We start from the raw sequence: 21,423 nt of genomic DNA on the forward strand, positions 1-21,423 counted from the left end.
TGATCCAAATATACCCATAATAACTTTTCGTACCAATTTTTTTTTCTTACTTTTACCTCATAATTAAACTAAAAGACTAAATTTTCTCTTTCTTTTCCATTTTATTTCCCCAATGTTTTAGATAGCTAGGAGCTAGTCTAGAGGGAAATAAGAATCTAGCACCTAGGGGCCTAGGTGAAACCTAAACAAATTATTTAATTTTATTATATAACAATACAAAGATATAAAAAAGTGACTACGCTTAATTGAATACATAACATAGAATATGGATTCAGAGTTATTTTACAAGAAAACTTAATGTTGTTTCACAAGAAACTATCTTCAAACCCTTAACCTAAAAAAATAAAAAAAATAAAAATATTGAACCGCCAAGGGCCGCCTAAAGCCTCCTAAACTGCGTAGGCCTAGAGGCTTCACCCTAATTGGATCGCCTGGTCTCTGCCTAACGCCTTGGCGGCTGTCTAGACTGTCAAAATCCTACGTGGCAGCCAGGTAGTGGAGAACGCAGTAAACGACTTCCTATTACAACAACGTTAACGTTGCCAGCTGTCACCAAACTATTTATCTATGAAAGTAAGCCTGCGAACTTGAATCAGCGGGCGCAAAGCATATTCGAAAGCCAAAATAATCGGTACATCAGATATTCCGCGACAGCAATAATTGTCTGCATCCCGTTGTATTGTAACACGACCCACATCATAGATATTCGACTTATTGACGTTTACCTATCAACGGCCTTTTTCAGTAGCGAATAGAAAACCGACACTTGTCTGTGCTAGAATAGGACTGACCGCACTGGAGTCGCAACTGCCGTCTTAAGCGACGACGACGCAAAACCCTAATCTTTCTTAAAACGCACCGTTGCCGCGAAGCGATCCAAACGACGTCGCCTCAGACATTCTTCTCCACCTTCCTGCGTTCAAATTAGGCACAGAGAGCAGACGAGAGTAAGAAGAGGCTCCACAGCAGAAGCACAGAACTGCGTCGGGGTTCCTGCAATTTCTAGTCTTTAGGGTTTCACAGCGTTCAATTTCTCTCAGGCTTTGGTAGTTGGGGGTGAGGTTTCTTCGTGGCGAAGTTTGGGGATTCTAGGGCAACCCAGAAATGCAGACGGAGGCGAGAGTTGGGGTGGTGGTGGAAGGAGGGCAGAGAGCTCTGAATACCGGCCATGGAGGCGTGGCTGTTGAAGGTGGCGTTAGGACGCTCTCGCAGTCGCTGCCGCAGAAACAGCCGAAGCCGCTGCACCAACAGTCTCAGATCGGTGCGGTGTCACAGCTTCTCGCCGGAGGTGTCGCCGGCTCTCTCAGTAAGACTTGCACGGCACCTCTCGCTCGCCTCACTATTCTCTTTCAGGTGGGTCTTTTTCCTTTCTTTTATTCTTCTTTAATGTTTGGTTTTGCAAGCTGATTGGTGAGTTTTTGTTTAATTTATAGACTTGTGATATATTATTTTGGTCGAATTAAAATCGGGAGTTTTCGAGTTACTGATCAAGGGAAGATTGGGTTTTTTTTTTTTTAATGCTTTAGTGAACAATGGATCATGCTTGGTTTTAGTTTTAATGAAAATTTGGGTAAAAATTTGAACTTTGAAATGTCGGAGTTTTCGGGTTACTGAACGAGTACAGATTGGGTTTTGTTATGATTACTGAACGATGGAGCTGCTTTGTTGATACCATCTATCATTTTAGGTGCAAGGTATGCACTCGGATGTTGCAACGATGCGAAAAGCTAGCATATGGCGTGAGGCCTCCAGAATTGCTAGTGAAGAAGGTTTTAGAGCTTTCTGGAAAGGAAATTTGGTGACAATTGCTCATCGTCTTCCTTATTCTTCGGTCAATTTCTATTCATACGAGCAATATAAAAAGGTTGGTAAAAACGCTTGGTTCATTTTACCTTCATACAGTTCAATTGTTCAAGTAAGTTATTTTGTCATTGCTTGATGTTTAATTCATTGGGTTTTATCTGGTACAGTTGTTACAAAAAGTTCCAGGACTGGAAAATCATAGGGACAACTTGAGTACAGACCTTTGCGTGCATTTTGTGGGTGGAGGATCGGCGGGAATAACAGCTGCATCAGTTACATATCCTTTGGATCTTGTAAGGACGCGCCTTGCAGCTCAGGTAAGACCATATAGGCATGTTTGGAAAGAAACTGCTTTCTTTTACTAGATTTTATTTACTGATTTGTTAAGTTGTTGAACCATTGATTGACATTTTTGGGAATGCTTGCCGTGTTTTGTTATTGGTAATTGGCATATGCTTTTCTTTAACACTTCCCCAGAAGTTACAGTATAGTTGTATATTTAAATCAATACCTACAGGGGAATATGTTCAACTGTACTCTGAACCATTTCATCCTTTTTGGATGACTCTATGTTAGTCTATGATTGAATTTAAGCACTCTGCCTTTTCATGTGCATTTTGCTCCATATTCATTAGTTGGAAATTTGCAGACAAATGTGATGTACTACAAAGGAATTTGGCATACGCTGCGAACTATTACCCGGGATGAGGGTATTTTGGGTCTCTATAAGGGACTCGGAGCAACCCTCTTGGTATGCTTATATTATCTTCTTTTAAGATTTATGCCTATGATCCTCTTTTGGTGTTTATTCTGACTTCTGTATTGTCTGTAATGCAGGGTGTTGGGCCCAATATAGCTATCAGTTTTTCAGTGTATGAGACCTTGAGAGCTTCTTGGCAGTCACATAGGTGGGTTTCTTTATCAATCGAGTCTGTAGTTTTTTGGTCTTATATTACAACTACCTTTGCATGCATACTTTCTTTAGGCCTAACACTATAATGCTAATTTGCTAATTTCGTTATCTTCACTTCAGGCCCGAGGATTCTACTATGTTGGTTAGTCTTGCTTGTGGGAGCCTTTCAGGAATTGCATCATCAACAGGTGAGTGATCTTACACTTTCTATTTTCTTTTGAAAAGTGATTCTTTATAATTTTTTGTGTCAGATAGTCTGGGTGGTTGTTCTTGATGGAAGTCATAGTTTGTAATCAATACACATTTTCCTTTCACTATTTACTACTTCGATAATGTTTTCTGTTACATATTTTATTATGTAATTTTGGTGAAATATCCCAAACCTAATCTGAATCATTGAAATCTAATTAGAACAGACTGTTACAGTTAACAATGTGTTTGAAATAATTTGGTTTGTTTAATTAGAATGTCAATAATACATAAAAGTTAATGTACATAGATGTTTTCTATGCTTTTGATGCAGAGAAAACAGGTTGTGGTGCAGGCTCTGCACCAAGTCTCTAACCAGACTGATCTCTAGAGCCAGAAACCTGACCGGAGTGGTTTTGTTAATTTGGTATCTGGAGAATCTTACTATCTTAGTAAGGAAGCTGACAAGAAATCTTCTGTGCTCCATCATTCATCTAACTTAATTTTTTTTCTTATGATAAAAATCTTGTTTCGATTAACATCATCTTTCCCACATTTCTTCGGTGACTTGTCTCCCAAAGGTTTGCAGTCGGTTCTATTATAGGGTGGAACTGCTCTCAGGTGAACCTATATCTTCAGTTATCAAATGTGAGAGGTGTCCTCTTTGAGGTATGCTTCTCACTTAGGCTTCCTCTTTCCAATGGCTTCATAGGTATTGTGGTCCTTCATGCCCTCACCAGTGCATGAGGGGATGTCCTTGGGGTGTTGCCTTCACTTGGATTATAATCTTCAAATATACTTTCCTTTATTTAAGGCTGACTGTCTTCCATTATGTCATAAAATGCGAGTGTTGGCTTTCAAAATCATTTGCTGACTGACCTGTAGAATATTTGAACACATCATTATCACGCCCGAAAAAACTAAAATTCATTAAACCTGCACTGGATTGTCATGCTGCATAGTAGTGGTAGTCGAACAGCCAATATTACTTAATCTGTCCGGGAGTGATTGCATAGTGCTAGTAGTCTGCTCATATGTTTTAGGTTTATTTTCCTTGCTTTGATCTCAGTTGTGCCTTTTTTCTTGTCTTGACTTGTCATGTGTTACTGTCGATGCATTGTTATAGTTGATTTATTAACTGTTCGCTATCTGATTTCATGACCTTGGAAAATCTAGTCTTGAAACAGTATTATAGTATGATGGTATGCAACAATGGTGTCCCTGCTCTTTTCATTTTATTCTCATTGTATTATGCAGCAACCTTTCCATTGGATCTTGTGAGGCGGCGGAAGCAGCTGGAAGGCGCTGGTGGCCGAGCCCGGGTCTACACAACGGGCCTTTTTGGCACATTTAAGCACATCTTCAAAACAGAAGGGTTGCGTGGCTTCTATAGGGGTATCCTACCAGAATACTACAAGGTGGTACCTGGTGTCGGTATCTGTTTCATGACGTACGAGACGTTGAAGGTGCTTTTAGCGGACGTCAGTGCTGCTATATAGTTGACTACATACTCATCTTTCCGTAAGCGATACTGTATGAGGGGCGTGAACGACGCTATTATAACAAAATCTCATGGTGGTTAGTTTTGCGATGCTGCCGCGAGGAACAGATTTTTCCATGTATAGATTGACGATCCTATATCTCTCACATTTAGAATTTGTATGCGAAGCAACACTCTTGCAGTTACCAGAAATATTCAATCCTATCCCAAAAATCTTCAATTTATGGGACGTTTCCTGCAGCTGTAATTCATTCATCACCTATTCACACTTCTAACGTGAGTTTCTCAGCGTAACTGTCACGGTTATATCATCATTCATCTATATTATTAGACTCAAATCACTAACATTACTTGGTAGTGTGACCGTCACCTTGAAAAACTAATCCGTCTCCAGAAATATGCTCGTCTTTCACAAGGATTTTTCTATACATTGGGGAATCCCTCATGGGCCCACCAACTTGCTCTCATACGAAGAAATCTGTCACAAAACCTCTCAGAAAACTCCATAACGCAAGCTCCTTTAAAATTTATAGAACAAAAGAATCACTCATCTCAAAGAAAAGAAATACATTAATATTTATTTATTATTTATTAATATTTGATTGGAAGAGTGACAATTTTAGCTTGTATGCTTCTGGGACGGGCTCAATCCGTTTTTAGGGTTGAGCAAACTAATATATCTTCAGACTTCAATGGCCGTATAAAGGCAAAGACGCCAGTGAAATAGCAATATTTTTCATCGTTACAATGGGAAGTTTCCGGTGAGGCGAATGTGATTCAATGTATTACGCAAACCATACTTGTTGGCAGCTGCATTGGCTGTTCGAAACCCTCCTCCGTATGCAGGTGAAGAATCGTTGGCGATTTGGTGCATGAAAAACTCCCCTAGTTTGTGCTCAACTTTCGATTTTCCACCTTTTTTCGATGAAAACGTGGAAGAGGAAGATGAAGCTGAGGATGTAGATGAAGACGGCATGTTTTTGGATTCCGGCATTACTTCTGACTCAAGCCACATGTATGAAAGCACCTGGCAGATGCCTTCCTCTACCTCGGGATTAAGGTTCCGGTACCCTGCATTGTCAAATTAAACAAGAAATTGAGTCCAATAAAAAAAACAGGCGAGGTTCAGGGCTTAGGGTTTCGGGTTTAGTTTTGTGTGAGGAGAGCTTTGGAAATACATGCTACCTTTGAGGCGTAACCAACCGTGCATCAATTCATGGGCAAGAATGGCACCTGTTAGTAACCTGCATCCGACGTGAATATTGAAAACGATCAGATGAACTTTGAGTAGTGCTAGTCTTCTACAAGTAATTTTTTTAGTTGAAAGAAGCAACTAGCATTACCTTGGGAGGCCATAGAGAACAAGAATGGCAGTAACTTCGCATTTTCGAGTCAATTTCTGAGGTTGTGTTCTCATCCCGGTAAATTGATTCCCCCCGATTCTCGGCCTTTTGAGGATCTGATTAGAAAACTCGTTGAGGTCAGCTTCACGAATCATTTCAATTTTAAGAAAGAACGAAAAGAGAATTAGTAGAACCGTCTAAATTCGTACACTGGTGACGGTCTGCTCTTCCGAAAGGCATAAACCTCTAGTCTCGGGCATGTGGTGGAGGCCCTGCAAAGAACCGGTTATGAATTAGAAGAATTCCTCAAACCGAAAAAACGCAAACAACAGAGCATGGATTTCGACATTACACTCTTTTCGCCCACAATAGCTTCGTTAAGTGCTTGTCTTTCGACAAGAAGCATGGGTATTTGCTGATCCAGTTGCATGTTCATCCCTTCATAATAGTCTCGTATGGTGTGATACAGCGTCTGGCAGTCATCGGTGTCCATGATAGCGGATTCCATGCACTCAAAGCATATACTCCGCCCGTCACCCAGTGAAAAGTACCTTGCATCCCAAGACTTCAAATGGAAGAAAAAGAAGAAAACAGAAATTTTTGACTTAGCATTCGTGATGCTGCAATTTGAAGAAGTACTTGGAGGAGATATTAGTTTTCAAGGACAAAATTTTCTTGTTAGTGTAGATTAGTACCTCTAAGCGTTCGCAACTGCAGCAACGAGATGTGTTATCATGTTCATGTGCTGGACAGTACTTCTGTGACCAAAACGGATGGCATCTGTACTCGATCAAACCAGCTCGATTTGTTGGAATCTGAAAATTTTCAAAGCGAAGAATTGTTTATGTCGAAGTAGGTTACAATAACATTTCTATTTATTTAGAAAATAGAGTTTTCTTACAAATTGATGGCAAACTTCACACTTGGGATGAGCCAGATCTTTAAAGCAGGACTTGTGATATGGATCCCTCCCTGACAAAGAAAACTTCGATCAAGAGAAAACATTGGTAAGAACTAGACCATAGCGAAAAAAAGAACACAGTTGTTCGAGTCCAAGGAAGAGAAGCTACCTCATTCTCAACAATTGGGTGGCCACAAGAACGGCAACAGAAGCACTGGGGATGAAAAAAAGTCCCCATGCAACCCAGGTAGTTGCCATAGCGAATGTCGCGTTTACAACCGCCACATATTCTGCTAATCAGACACAAAAACCACAGGATTAGTAGCAGCTACTTTCAAGCTTCATTAACACAGAAATTTGGTATGCAAACAAACATTGAACAAGTTGAAGTTCCTAAGCTACGTGTAACCCGAAAAAAATGTTACCTTTGTTGTGCACAGGGATAATACTGTGGATGAGCTGGGGCATATGGAGGATACAATGGATTCAGACCTTCCTGAAGTGACCTAGCAAGCTCTTCATCTTTTTCTGTCTGCCATCTGTGTCCTGGAAATTGAAAATTTTAAATCCTCAATAACGACGTTGTGAAAACACATGAGCGCGCACACACACAGAGGGCTGTACTCAGAGTTTGGATCTTGAAGAATGGAAACCTACCACTCGGTCTTTTCAAATCTTCAGCCAGAGACACTGCAATTGCATGGTCTAACTCCTCTTTCTCCTTCTGTGCTCTAGAGTTGTCATCCTGATCACGAAAAGACAACGAAACTAATTTAGAAATGCACCAATAGTTCCAGTAGTTTACTCGGATTCTCACTTTCGTCGTCGTAGTTTTCCTCGTTGCACTTTCGTTCTTATAGTTTCAAACGTTAGCACCATTTAGTCCAATTCATCAACTAATCCTTCCAACTTCGATGATTTTTTGAATGAGAGTATGTGCACAAAAAATTGATGGAAAAATCAACTCAGTTGACGGATTCGACCAAAGTGAAAAACATAACGTAAATGTTACAAAAATGACCTACATGGATGAAGGTGAAAATTCGAGTAAAGATATAAGCACTCAAAATCAACTGGGAGTTTTTGAAACCCCATGTCTTGCAATCTCAAGAAAAGTAAATATTCTTAGCATCCACCCATTTCAGATTGAATCCCTTGTACTGCAAGCAAAGGGCATATTTTGCAGCCGAAAATCGAAAACAAAAACATGCCATAAATTTTGTAATCCAAACAAGAACAATACTAACATATGAACAATCCGAATTTAAGAAAACGTGATCAGAAAAATAGGAGAGGGATTGGAGTTCAAACCAAGGATCGAGGTGGCGCCTGCCAAAGCATGTTTTCGTCACCAATAAGCTGCGGATTCCGGCTACTACCAGCGGCGGCTTCTCGACGGCTAAGCCCACTCCTGAAAAGTTTACTGAGCCATTTCATAAAGCGCGACTTCCTCTCGGTGTTCGAAGAAACAAAATCCCCTGCTTACCACAAATATTTCAACAAGACCTCCCAACTATAAAAACAAAGTCCTCTGTTCCAACAATACAAGAAAACAGATCCCCAGATAATAAACGATTGAAAAAATTAAAGTTGAATATATATATATACATATACGTATATATATATGTTACCATAAATACAAGGGTGAGAAAGCTGGTTGACACCTGAAGGAGCCATTGAATACTGAGCTTCTTATGTATAGGAAGAGACTAGGGACGGTTACAGAGAGAGAGAAAGACAGAGAGGGAGAGAGAGAAATTACGTGACAGACGGCTTGAAAGAAAAGATGGAGGAGAACAAGGCACCAGGCATCGTCAAAATTAAAAGGCCGAGAGAGAAAGAGAGAAAGAAAGCAAGAGAATCTCCGGGAGAGAAAGAAAGTGATTTTAGAATGTAGACAGAGAGACGCAGAGAAAGGCTCAGATTCTTGGCTTCCAAAGCAATGAAATTCAATTCATTTCTCTCAAAACTCCAACTAAAAGAAAACTCAACTTCATATATTTGTATATGCACATGCAAATATACGTATTAGTCCTTCTACACGAAGGTTTAACTGTAGTTCTGTTTATCGATGACATGTTAACAATTGAAAGGTCAGAGTATCAACAATATCGGCACATTCTCCCTTCAACTTCCGGTCTGAAATAAGTTCTCTCTTTTCTTTAGCAGCTATGGCAAGAAGTTCTTTACTATAGTTGTCTCACCCCAACGTGATTCAAGTTGATTTTCTCTAAAGGCGTATTACATGTACCTATAAACACTACAGTTTTAGTGTATGACATATTAATAGGGAAGTGTTATTGGCACTCTAAAAATCTCATTCTATACTCCTCACAAGTGTATTTTTCTTTCCAAATATAGAAAGTTTGGAGTGTAGAATGAGATTTTTTGAGTGCTAATAACAATTCCCTATTAATATTGTCTTTTGGTTTCATAAAAAGTTTAGGGGAAGAGTGATTACTCTCGTCACCAACGTCTGGACATTACCCATAACCTCAATGCTATATTGTCTATTATTAATATTATAACACGTAAATTCATATTATCACATAAACTGTAACGGACCGTCATACTCAAATATCGTCTTTTATTGTGGCCGAGTGGGTTGAGGTTGTGTTTGGAGAACAGGAAAATGCTAGCATTATATCCCATGACCACTCAAGTTCAAAAATATACATGTGAAGGTTTTCTAAGGGTTTTCCGAATGTTTAGTTCGAGTCCTTTTTGAGCCTACTAAATGTTTGATAAACGCATGCTAAGCATATATTGATAGGTTGTGTTGATAACACTCGACAAATTTCTTCTATATTATTCATCAGATTGTTTTGGCATATGCTGATATATGTTGACATGTGCACAACAAGGCCATGAGGTGATTTTTTTTTTTTTTTTTTTTTGCGTACTTCGCTCTCTGTTCTTATCTAAAAAACTTGTATTAACACTGATACTCCAAAATTCAAAGCTGCCTTTAAAATCTATTAAGATTTAACAGTCTTCCTAATGGTGGTCCATTAACATAGCAGGTTTTTATTCTTCCCTTTTCCCTCTTTTTCCCCCACTTTTTTCCCAGTTGGTTTGTGAAATACAAATATATTAATTTATCTTTCCTTCCTATGGAACTGGATACTTATTTATATATTAATTCTCTTTTCTTTTCATTAGGTTTTCACATGGCAACAATATTCCCTCCTAAAAAATACCCCTTCTTATTCAATATTAAATCACAAATCCAACGCACCCTGTTGTTTTGAGTGTTAGCTATTGGATGTTTGTGAGATTTTAGATTTGTTTGTCAAACTCTATTGGTAATCTTCATTTTAATTATTAGTGGAATTTCTTTGGCGTCTTTAAACTGGACGTAGGTCTACACCAAATCAGTATAAATCTTAATGTCACTTTGATTTGTTTGTTTTGTCATATTTTTCTGTATTAGTTTATTAGTTTCATATTTAACGTTGTTGCACAACAATTTATATAATCCCATCAAATATTGCAAAATATATATATACACACACTCACACACATACATATATATTATAATTTTGATACTGCCAAAAGCAAAGTATTGTGATCTCATAAATCTCTGGAGCGGCCCAGACGTAGCCACCAAAACTGAGGCGGGTGAGCTATTTAGGGTGTAACGGAGTTTCAGAGAGTAATTTATATGCAACGGATTTATTGTTATATGGTGTTTTGATTCAATAATGTTATATAATGTGGATAAAATCTTGATATTATACATATTACTGAACTAATGTGAGTCATTCTCCTAATTTTGTACATGTTGTGAATAGTTCAAAACTTTGTGTATAGAGGATAGCCAAAACCCACCTTTACACCTAATATGTTGGTACCTTTGGAAGTTTAATTAGCATTTCTAAAATGCAAGAGATTCTTGTATGTAGAAAATCTGTATTCGTGCCTGTTTTGATAAGACACAGAGTGGCTGATACTTTTATGTATTTATCTGCAACAGGCAACCAAAGGCAAAGTCGGTTTTTGCATGGCAACTGTCCGACAATATTCCTATACCACACAATTATACGATATGATGACTCATTTCAGGATTAAAGGGGCCTTTTGCTAGCCGTCCATATGCTTTTTTCCACTTGTTTATTGATCTTGGCCAAAGCCTAAAGGGCAGGATTGGACCTACCTACAAGAAAAGGTGCTTATAGATCATGTAGATACATGAGTGATCTTACACCGTCACGTAATATTAATAATTTATGTGTATAATACATGCGAGTGTATGATTTATTAACATTTTATGGTCTAGAATAATAAATAAATAAAATGTGTTATAACATAAATAGATCAGTTAAATCACATGACGGTTTAACCATCATGCCAGGAATTGATCTACTTAAGAATATAATCTATAGCGAATAGGTTGTGACTTGAACAATATTCACAGAAGTTTTGGGAGCCTATAGTTAGGAACACTTTACTTTGAGAAATCTGAATTGCTATGGCAGTTTATGCATTTGAATTTTATTCTCAGCTTACAAATATTTAATCATTTCTTTTGTGTGTTAAGGACAAGTTGTGAGAAAGAAGCAGTTGATGTTGGAGGCTAGGATTCTGGTAAAGGGCAACATATTTAGCTTAGGGTTTAGGGTTGCAGCAGATACCATGCATGCATGCACATGGAAAATTGAAAACCCTGCCGTTGCAAATGCCTTTCTTTAAAGTAAAATTATTTAGACTTTGATACTGTCGTGAAAAGAGGAAGCGTTCAAAATTCAGAGCACATCATGAAACAAATCACTCCATTTTTGCTCGTGGCTTTTTCTGCGCACTGGGTTTTTTTCTTGGAGTTGGGGATTGTACGGAGTGTGGACTATTCCTCCTAGTTATGTGGTGCAGTTATTGGTTGAGGCCTAGCCTTAGGGTGATCCCTTAATAGATTGTTTTGCTAGCTGGGTTCACCCTTCCAAATTCAAATGCATAGAAGTTCATATCTGAAAACATGTTTAGCAAGAGATTTTCAGTGTTACCGGTGTATTATCATTTTTATTACCAAGTTATTCGTTACAATCAATTTGTTTTCTATGGTATGTACTACTTAGTGGTCCAAAAACTTAACAATTAAATTTTGCATATATAAAAATCTAATAATTTTTTTGCAATGGTTAGATTTTGCATAGAACTCAGATTATTATGGGCACCTCCTTTACACTCACCTAGGAGTTGCAGCCGTCTGAATCTCAATCTTTTCACGCTTTCTTCTTCTTTTTTTACAAATCAAAAAACATTTTCCCCATTTTTCTCTGTTCCTTCCCATTTTCTACCTCCTTTTTTTTCCGACAAAATTCACTTTTTATTATCTACACAAATATATTCCTTTAAAAAAAAAGGCCCACCAAACCCAAAAGCCAAAATTCGAAGAGCCTCCGTAGGATAGCACTCGGACCATAAAAAAAAGGAGAGATCCTTTTTCGCAGTTGGGATTTCTAGGCTTCTCTCGAGGAGAAATCTGAGCTGGGAGGATCTGAGAACCCAATCGAATGGCATCGCAGGGGCAGGGAGGGACGAACCCTGCCTGTGTAGGAAGGGCGTGAATGAAGCTGTTGTAACAAAATCTCTTGGTAAGTAGTTTTTGTTGGTATTCACCGGAGTTTGCTTATTCAATACCAAAATATGTGGGTGATAAGTTTACAAACTCTATCACACCTCTCACTTTGCACTCTCAATAAAATTGGACAAAGAAAGAAATAGAGAAAGGAGGGAAGCAACAAGCTTTGGCAAAACACTTGGACTTTGATATATGACAAAAGGTTTACAAACTGATGGAATAAGAAAGCTTACAAGCTTCTTCACAATTGGAAGTGGGATTCGGATGGGATCATTCTAAAGCCTAGCAAGGAGGCTTATTTATACAAGCAGAAAATGAATAAACAATAAGACAACACATGCATACAGATCATGTGAACTTTGGACAGCTTGCACACAGCAGCTCACATCTCTGCTGTCTTTCAACACACTTTCAGCTAGCACATGGAGGAAACTTTAGTCTTTGTAGTTGCAGCATGTGTGGATACAACCTGTGAAGAAACTACCAGCTAGCAGCAACCTTTTACAGCCTGTTTTTATTTGAATTTCCAACAGTTTTCCCATACTGCTACGAGGAATAGATTTTTCCATGTATGGATTGACGATCCTATGTCTCTCACATTTAGTATTTTTAGCGACGCAACTGTCTCCCGCAGTTATCAGAAATATTCAATGTTCTTATCTCACACTTCTAATGTGTTCTTGTCTTCGAATTAACAAAGTAAGCGATCATTAAACGTTGTACTAATCTATCTATTAGCTAAATGCTCAACATGATTGTCACACTGCCATGGCGCTATCGTCATTCATCTATATTGTTAGGTGCAAATTTCTAACATTAAATGGCGATGTGATTAGTCGCATTGAAAAATTAATCTGTCTCCAAAAGCATGCTCGTCTTTTACAAGAATTTTTCTACACATTGGGGAATCTGTCACGTGCCCACCACCTTGCTCTCATACGAAGTATTCTTTCACAAAACTTCTCTAACAGAAGATTCCATAACGCAGACGCAAACTCCATTAAAATTTGTAAGAATTAAGAACAGAAGAATTTCTCATCTCAAAGAAAATAATACATTCACTTATTATTTATTAATATTTGATTGGAAGAGTCACAGTTTGAGCTTGTATCTACCCAGTCCCAGCACCCTAATCTAAAGCTTCTGCGACGAGCTCAATCCGTAATTAGGGTTGAGCAAAATACTAGACTTCAATGGCCGTATAAAAGCAAAGAGATCAGTGAAATAGCAACTTTATTTTTTCCTCGTTACAACGGGAAGTTTCCGGTGAGGCGAATGTAATCCAATGTACGACGCAAACCATACTTGTTGACAGCTGCATTAGCTGCTCGAAACCCTCCTCCATATGCAGGTGAAGAATCGTTGGCGATTTGGTGCATGAAAAACTCCCCTAGTTTGTGTTCAATTTTCGATTTTCCACCTTTTTTTGATGAAAACGTGGAAGAGGAAGAGGAAGCTGCGGATGTAAATGTAGATGAAGACGGCATGTTTTTGAATCCCGGCATTAATTCTGACTCAAGCCACATGTACGAAAGCACCTGGCAGATGCCTTTCTCTACCTCGGGATTAAGATTCCGGTACCCTGCATTGTAAATTAAACAAGAAATTGAGTCCCCGAAAAAAGAGGGGGCGAGGTTCAGGGCTTAGGGTTTTAGGTTTAGGTTCGTGTGAGGAGGGCTTTGGAAATACATGCTACCTTTGAGGTGTAACAAGCCTTGCATCAATTCATGGGCAAGAATGGCACCTGTTAGTAACCTGCATCCAACAAGATTGTTGAAAACGGTCAGATGAACTTTGCGTGCTAGTTTTATAACCATTTCGTTTTTTTTTTTTTTCGAAAAAACCAACTAGCTTACCTCGGGAAGCCATAGAGAACAAGAATGGCAGTAACTTCACATTTTCGAGTCAATGTCTGAGGTTGGGTTCTCATTCCAATATATTGATGCCCCCTAATTCTCGGCCTTTTGATGATCTGATTAGTTACTCATGAAGATTCAAGAGAAACAAATGAGAAAATTCCTTTTAGGTCAGCTTCAGGAATCATTTCAATTTTAAGAAAGAACGAAAAGAGAACTAGAATTGTCTAAATTCGTACACTGGTGACAGTCTGCTCTTCCAAAAGGCATAAACCCCTGATCTCAGGCATGTGATGGAGGCCCTGCAAAGAACCAGTTATGAATTAGAAGAACTCCCCAAACTGAAGAAAAAAAAAACTCGAGAACAGAGCAGGGATTTCGACATTACACTCTTTTCGCCTACAACAGCTTCTTTTAGAGCTTGTCTTTCGACCAGAAGCATGGGTATTTGCTGATCCAATTGCATGTTCATCCCTTCAAAGTAGTCTCGTATGGCGTGATACAGAGTCTGACAGTCACCGGTGTCCATGATAGCAGATTCCATGCACTCGAAGCATTGACTTCGCCCGTCCCCCAATGAAACGTACCTTGCATCCCAAGACTTCAAAAGGAAGAAAAAGAAGAAAGCAGAAAAGTTTTCATTTAGCGCTCGTGACATTTCATTTTAAAGAAATACTAGGAGGAGATAGTTTTCAAGGTTTAAATTTTGGTGCTAGTGTAGATCAACGAGACGTGTTATCCTGTTCATGTGCTGGACAGTACTTTTGTGACCAAAACGGATGGCATCTGTACTCGATCAAACCAGCTCGATTTGTTGGAATCTGAAAATTTTCAAAGCGAAGAATTGTTTATGTCGAAGTAGGTTACAATAATATTTCTATTTATTTAGAAAATCGACTTTTCTTACAAATTGATGGCAAACTTCACACTTGGGATGAGCCAGTTCTTTAAAGCAGGACTTGTGATATGGATCCCTCCCTGACAAAGAAAACTTCAATCAAGAGAAAACACCGGTAAGAACTGGATCATAGGGAAATAAAGAACACAGTCGTCCGAGTCCAAGGAAGAGAAGCTACCTCATTCTCAAAAATCGGACGGCCACAAGAATGACAACAGAAGCACTGGGGATGAAAGAAAGTCCCCATGCATTCCAGGTAGTTGCCATAGCGTATGTCGAGTTTACAACCACCACATATTCTGCTTATCAGACAGAAAAAGCACAGGATTAGTATCAGCAACTTTCAAGCTTCATTAACACTGAGCAATTTGGTACGCAAATAAAAATTAATCAAATTGAAGATCTTAAGCTTCGCGAAATTAAGAAGTACACCCGATAAAATGCTACCTTTGCTGTCCATTGGGATAATACGGTGGAGGGGCTGGGGCATATGGAGGATATAAAGGTGGATTCAGACCTTCCTCACGTGACCTAGTAAGCTCGTCATCTTTTTCTGTCTGCGATCTATATCCTGTAAATTGGAAAATTTACAATCCTCAATAACGACATTGTGAAAACACGTGCGCGCACATACAGAACGTCATACTCGGAGTTCAGATCTTGAAGAATGGAAACCTACCACTTTTTTTTTTCAAATCTTCAGCCTGAGCCAGTGAAATTGCATGGTCTAACTCCTCTTTCTCCTTCTGCGCTCTAGAGCGGTCATCCTGATCACGGAAAGAAAACGAAACTAATTTAGAAATGCACCAACGGTTCCAGTCGTTTACTCGGATTCTCACTTTCGTCGTTGTAGTTTTCTTTTTTGCACTTTCGTTCTTATAGTTTCATACGTTAGCACCATTTAGTCGAATTCATCAACTAATCCTTCTGTTAAACAAGAGTCCATAACGGTTTTAGATTAGGTTTGCTTTTACTTTATTCAAATATTTATTATCTTGTATGTCCCTGAGTGTCTGCAGCATGCTAAATCATTGGCTGATAAACTTGCCAATATGGGTCGTCCAGTTGACCCTGACAATCTTGTTACAGTCCTTCGCGGTCTCGGCCCAGACTACTCCATGCTTCGCATTGCAGTCCTGAATAATCTCCACTGCCGCATTCGAAGAACTTCACTCCAAGAGCATTGCTTTCGATCTCCAAAATCCTCCACTTGCTGTCACCATTACTACCACCACCACAATTCCTCCCCATTCTACCTCTGATTACATTGAGAATTAGTTCCACGTTGACGAGAGAATAGACCTTGCATGGACTCGTAAGAGGTGGGGACTACATCTCATATTGCCAATTGGTTTTATGGTGGAACCTCAACTCTCTTCATAGTATCAGATCAGGTTGTCTCACGTGTGAAGTCAAACGGACACATGTGCTCCACATCACCCGGTTCTATTGTTCATATGTTAGGCTTAAAAAGCCGCCAAACGTGAGGGAGTGCATTGAGAATAAGTCCCACGTTGATGGCAGAATGGACTTTGCATAAGCTTATAAGAGATTTGATTACTCTTCATATTGCCAATTGATTTTATAGTGGAATCTCAACTTTCTTCATGTTCATCCGCCACCGCCACTATCACCTCTTCCACGGTTCCGAATCCTGAATACCTTAAATGATTTCAATAAGATCAACTGGTGGTTAGCTTAGCCATATCACTTCCACTTTGACTGAGCCTATTCCTGGTCTCACCCTGGGCCATGAATCTACTCTGCACTGAAATGGGCCTCGCGGATTTGCTGCTAGAGGTAATTGGACCTCTCTTGGTAACAACTTAAAAAATAAAATTTCCCACACTTACATAAAAACACTTCGGTAACCCGTGTTCCCGTCACAATCAAAAATTTCTCCAACCAATGTTGATTCGTGTCCCATTTTGTTCCATGTCATCATTCTGCTGCCACCTATCCACGTCGATATGGAGGCCCCGCTGCACTTTCTTCCTTTGCGGGCTCTCAAGTTGTTTAGTTTTGGGGAAAGGGATCCTCTCTGAATCCTTTCTACCAAATTTACCAAATCAAGGGATCTAGACCTTTGAAATTTGATCCAACGACTACAAACAGGGAGCCTCTTTAAAATTTATAATAACTTTAGCTGTTAGATCAAATTTCAAGGAATCAGATCCCTTAATTTGGTGGATTGGTGGAAGGGATCCGGAGAGGATCCCTTTCCCAGCATCGGAACCCCTAGTTGGTTTCCTAACACTGGTGCCACACACCATAAGACCGGTGATGCAAGTGCTCTTCAAAATCCACAACATTATCATGGTCACAACTCGGTTAAATGGGTGGGTGACACACTTAATGTCACTTTAACTGGTACGATTCCTATTTCTCTTAATTCTGGACCTTTCTATCTTCATAGTATCTTTCATGTTCCATCTTTACACAAAAATCTCTTTTCTGTTACTCACACTATGTAAGACAATAATGTGGCATTTGTTTCTTCCATCTCTTTTATTGTATTTTTTATTTACGTAATAGTGCGTTGCTCTTTCAAGATCCATGTAAAGATGGACTATACCCGTTGTCGTTTTAATCCCCTCAAGCTCTTACTGCGTCGTCCATTGATTGGCATAAACGTCTTGGTCATTTGTAAGCGTCTGTGTTGTCTCGTTTACATTCTAGTCTAGGTTCAAACTATGTCGTTTCTCGTCACTTTTGTAGAAGTTGTGCATTAGGAAAATTCACAGAGCTTCCTTGTGAATTGAATAATGCATGTGAAATTGTTCCTTCTTTTTTTATTATCCATTAGGATGTGTGGATGTCCACCATTGATTTTGTTTCTGGTTATCTTGTTAAATACTTTTAATCGATGATTATTCGCGTTATTCGTGAATTTGTCTAATAAAAAAGAAATCTGAGGTTTTCACGTATTTTCAAACATTTGTGGCTACGGTTAGAAATTTATTTAATGTCTCTATTAAATAATTGCAAAATGATGGTGGTACTAAGTACGTAAATCACTCATTTCTGAGTATTGCGATCGATCTAGTATTCAATAACATTTTTCATGTCATCACATGCCCCAATAGAATAAACTTGCTGAGCTCAAGCATCATCATAGTGTTGACATGACTAGTATTTTGCTCGTTGCGGCTTATGCTCCTCTCACTTTATGGGTTGAGGCCGTGCTCACTTTTGTTCACCTCATCAATTTACTTCCTACACCTACACTTCGTTGGTCCACTCCCCACACATTTTTGTTTGGTTGCTCTTCTTCTTCCACTCACTTACGTACCCTTGGTTACTTGCGTGTTCCTTATGTCAAAAATAAACTGATGAATCGATATATTGAATGTGTAAGGTGGGATATAATGATTCTCATAGAAGTTAAAAGTGCCTTGATCCAAGTTCGGAATGTGTTTACATTTCTCGGCATGTTATGTTTCACGAGGCTGACTTTCCATATGTTAAGCCACACCATTCAGCTTCGTCCTCTTATGTGGAGCTTTATGTTGTTCCCATTGGCATAGGCCCACAACCGCAATACCACATTCGTTGTCTTCAGGTTTGTTTGGAAATGTTATTAAAATAACTAAAAGTGTTTTTAGAAAAAATATTTTTGGGTTACAAAAGTACTTGAATTGCTTCCTGGAAAAAACACCGGTTATGTGCTTCTTTTAAGAAGCACTGCTTTGGCTTGCATCTCGGCCTACTCCTATGTGGACTAGTCAGCTTGTGTTGATACTCGTCGCTCAACAACAAATTATTTGGTTTATCTTGGCAATAACTTAATTTCATGGTGTTCTAAGAAGCAACCAACCTTGTCCAAGTCTAGTGTTGAGTTTGAGTATCAAACACTCTCCCACCCGTGTGTTGAAATTACATATCTTATTTGTTTCATGAGTTAGGCATTGCTGATCAATTTCCTATTTTTCTCTACTATAACAACCTCAACACCACATTCATGGCAGCAACCCAGGTTTAGGACTCATCATATTAAGTTGGATTATCACTTTGTTATAGAACGAGTGGCCTTGGGCAGCCATCAAGTTCATTTTTTGCCTTTTGTTGATCGGCCTGCCGACTTGCTAACCAAGGGTTTTCTTAAGGCTCGTCATCTTCTACTTCGATCCAAACTTGTTCATCCTCCGATGCCAAGTTTGCAGGGGGGTGTTAAACATGAGTCCATAATGGTTTTAGATTAAGATAATATTAGGGAGACTAAATTTTGCATACTAAATATCATGAAAGTTGATGATTGGATTATTAATTAAGTGTTGATTAACGTGTTTAATTCTCATTGGTGACACATCATTTAGTTTATAAATTTAGTCTTCTTAGTATTTAAGTTGTTTTAATTTAAGTTCAAATATTTGTTATCTTGTATATGAGATATTGATGGAAAACTTATCATCCCAATAGGACTTTTTGTACTCTTTAACAGTTGTATCTATTTATAAGATGGATCAATGAATGAAAGGCTACGACTTCCACAAATATTGTCTCACATGAACAAGCTTTTTCCCAACTTCGATTTTTCAAATGAGAATATGTGCACAAAAAATTGATGGAACAATCAACTCACGGATTTGACCAAAGTAAAAACATAACAAAAATTACGTCCATGGATGAAAGTAAAAATTCAAGTAAAGAAAATAAAAGAAAATTAAAAGACAGAAATTAACAATGAGTGTACGAAAAGTAAGTAAAAATGGGTGAAGATATAAGCACTCAAAATCAAGTGGGAATTTTTAAAACCCCATATCTTGCAATCTCAAGGAAAGTTAAAATTCTTAGCATCCACCCATTTCAGATTGAATCCCTTGTATTGCAAGTAAAGGGCATATTTTGCAGCCGAACTCGAACAAAAATATGCCATAATTTTGTAATCCAAACAACAATAACTAACATATATGAACAATCCGAATTTAAGAAAACGTGATCATAAAAAATACGAGAGGGGTTGGTGTTCAAACCAAGGATCGAGGCAGCGCCCGCCAAAGCTCATTTTCGTCACCACTAAGCTGCGGATTCGGGTTGCTGCGCTCGGCGGCTTCTCCACGATTAGGCCCACTCCTGAAAAGTTTACCGAGACGTTTCATAAAGCGCGACTCTGTTCCAACAACATAAGAAAACAGAGCTTCAGAAAACAAATGTTTGGAAAAATTAAAGTTGAATTCATGTTATATATATATGTATGTATGTATGTATGTATGTATATATGTTATACCGCAAATACAAGGGTGAGAAATCTGGGTGACACCTGAAGGAACGATTGAAGATTGAGCTCCTTATGTATAGGAAGAGCCTAAGAGGACTTCACCGTAATCACGAAGAACCTTGAAAGGGACGGTCAGAGAGAGAAAGAGAGAGAGAGAGAGAGAGAGATGAATTACGTGACGGACGGCTCAAAAGAAAAGAGGGAGGAGAACAAGGTACCAGGCATCGGCAAAAATTAAAAGGCCGAAAGAGAAAGCAAGAGAATCTCTGAGAGAGACAGAAAGTGATTGTAGAATGTAGACAGACAGGCGCAGAGAAAGGCTCAGATTCTTGGCTTCCGAAGCAATGAAATTCAATTCATTTCTCTCAAACTACCAACTAAAAGAAAACTTAAATTCATATATCTGTGTATGCACATACATGTACGTATTAGTCCTTCTATAGTAAGGGCAGTGTTTAAAATATCCACAAAATTGTCAATATTTTTGTTGAAATATTCAAAATATTAATGATCGATATGGAAAGGGAAGGTGAAATGCAAACTTCACCTATATGATGAATCGATGGAAAAGAAAAAAGGTGTGGTGTGTATATGCATCATCATGGATTGCAATTGGAGGGAAGTGGATGGATTGAAGCCCCGGTTTGAGATTGCTATGTTTTTTAAAAACTATTTATCCTATGCTTGAAGATGATCAGTTGTAAAATAAAGTAGTTGAGCGTTTGATAAACACTGTCATAAAGGTTAAAACACTGTCATTTTTAAAAACTAATGAGGGTAATATAGTTGGTGAAGTTATTCTTTAAAAGCTCAACTCCGTTTTTTATTAAAGCAACTTTTAATAGCAACCAACATGATGATTTTGAAAGCTACTGTTTGGAGGCTATTACTTTTAAAATAAGCAGGATATTTTTTGTTTTTATCAAATATTTTTTTATTGCTTAACTTTAAAGTGAAGCAGTTTTTGATGAAAAAACAAGGCCAAACAGGACCGAAAACGATGTACTTTTCTCTTCTTCTTTTTTTTTTTTTCTATTTTCTTCCTTGTTTTGAATTTTAGAACAAATTTATGTTTTCCCGTGTTTCCTTTTTTTTTTTTTTTTGAACAAACGATATTATTTATATTAAATGGGTGAGAGATTAGGTTAAGCTTCATCATAGGCTAGTAATAATGTGGTTCAAATTCGCCTTTGGCAAGAATTGAACCTAAGACATCTCACTTA

At 38.4% G+C, this 21,423-nt stretch overlaps 3 protein-coding genes across 7 annotated transcripts; 1 reads left to right on the forward strand and 2 right to left on the reverse strand.

Annotated features, from left to right (window-relative positions):
* The first annotated feature begins 367 nt into the window (after positions 1-367).
* Positions 368-4,646, forward strand: LOC103942811 (mitochondrial substrate carrier family protein B-like). Of its 4 annotated transcripts, none has more exons than XR_666686.3 (9): positions 368-1,353; positions 1,688-1,864; positions 1,971-2,120; positions 2,453-2,554; positions 2,641-2,711; positions 2,837-2,904; positions 3,216-3,357; positions 3,487-3,574; positions 4,163-4,188. XR_666686.3 is itself a non-coding variant. In XM_009353015.3 (7 exons), the coding sequence occupies exons 1-7, from the start codon at positions 1,105-1,107 to the stop codon at positions 4,402-4,404; spliced, it is 1,059 nt and encodes a 352-aa protein (XP_009351290.2). In that variant the 5' UTR covers positions 377-1,104; the 3' UTR covers positions 4,405-4,646. The 4 variants fall into 4 exon arrangements, 1 of the variants encoding a protein (XP_009351290.2); XR_007251197.1 differs by having other exon boundaries at positions 373-1,353; positions 3,240-3,357; XR_666687.3 differs by having other exon boundaries at positions 374-1,353; positions 3,240-3,574.
* Positions 4,647-4,964: 318 nt separating this feature from the next.
* LOC103943006 (protein DA1-related 2-like) lies at positions 4,965-8,747 on the reverse strand. Of its 2 annotated transcripts, none has more exons than XM_048565349.1 (12): positions 8,282-8,747; positions 7,962-8,128; positions 7,308-7,395; positions 7,076-7,196; positions 6,820-6,940; positions 6,651-6,734; positions 6,445-6,564; positions 6,102-6,314; positions 5,959-6,021; positions 5,750-5,865; positions 5,592-5,650; positions 4,965-5,477 (listed from the first exon to the last, which is right to left on the reverse strand). In XM_048565349.1, the coding sequence occupies exons 1-12, from the start codon at positions 8,325-8,327 to the stop codon at positions 5,149-5,151; spliced, it is 1,527 nt and encodes a 508-aa protein (XP_048421306.1). In that variant the 5' UTR covers positions 8,328-8,747; the 3' UTR covers positions 4,965-5,148. The 2 variants fall into 2 exon arrangements, with proteins under 2 accessions (XP_048421306.1, XP_048421307.1); XM_048565350.1 differs by having other exon boundaries at positions 8,315-8,746.
* A 4,549-nt stretch (positions 8,748-13,296) lies between these two features.
* On the reverse strand, positions 13,297-20,425 carry LOC103942831 (protein DA1-related 2). Its single transcript, XM_048564973.1, has 13 exons — positions 20,419-20,425; positions 20,210-20,269; positions 19,956-20,092; positions 15,662-15,749; positions 15,430-15,553; positions 15,161-15,281; positions 14,992-15,075; positions 14,808-14,905; positions 14,473-14,707; positions 14,324-14,386; positions 14,085-14,200; positions 13,925-13,983; positions 13,297-13,810 (listed from the first exon to the last, which is right to left on the reverse strand). Exons 1-13 carry the CDS (start codon positions 20,423-20,425, stop codon positions 13,476-13,478), a joined length of 1,527 nt encoding a protein of 508 aa, XP_048420930.1. The 3' UTR covers positions 13,297-13,475.
* Between the last annotated feature and the right edge of the window lie 998 nt (positions 20,426-21,423).

This window comes from the organism of the source record quoted next, unplaced genomic scaffold, assembly GCF_019419815.1.
Source record: "Pyrus x bretschneideri cultivar Hongxiangsu unplaced genomic scaffold, Pyrus_bretschneideri_v1 Contig4, whole genome shotgun sequence".
Taxonomy (NCBI): Eukaryota; Viridiplantae; Streptophyta; class Magnoliopsida; order Rosales; family Rosaceae; genus Pyrus; species Pyrus x bretschneideri.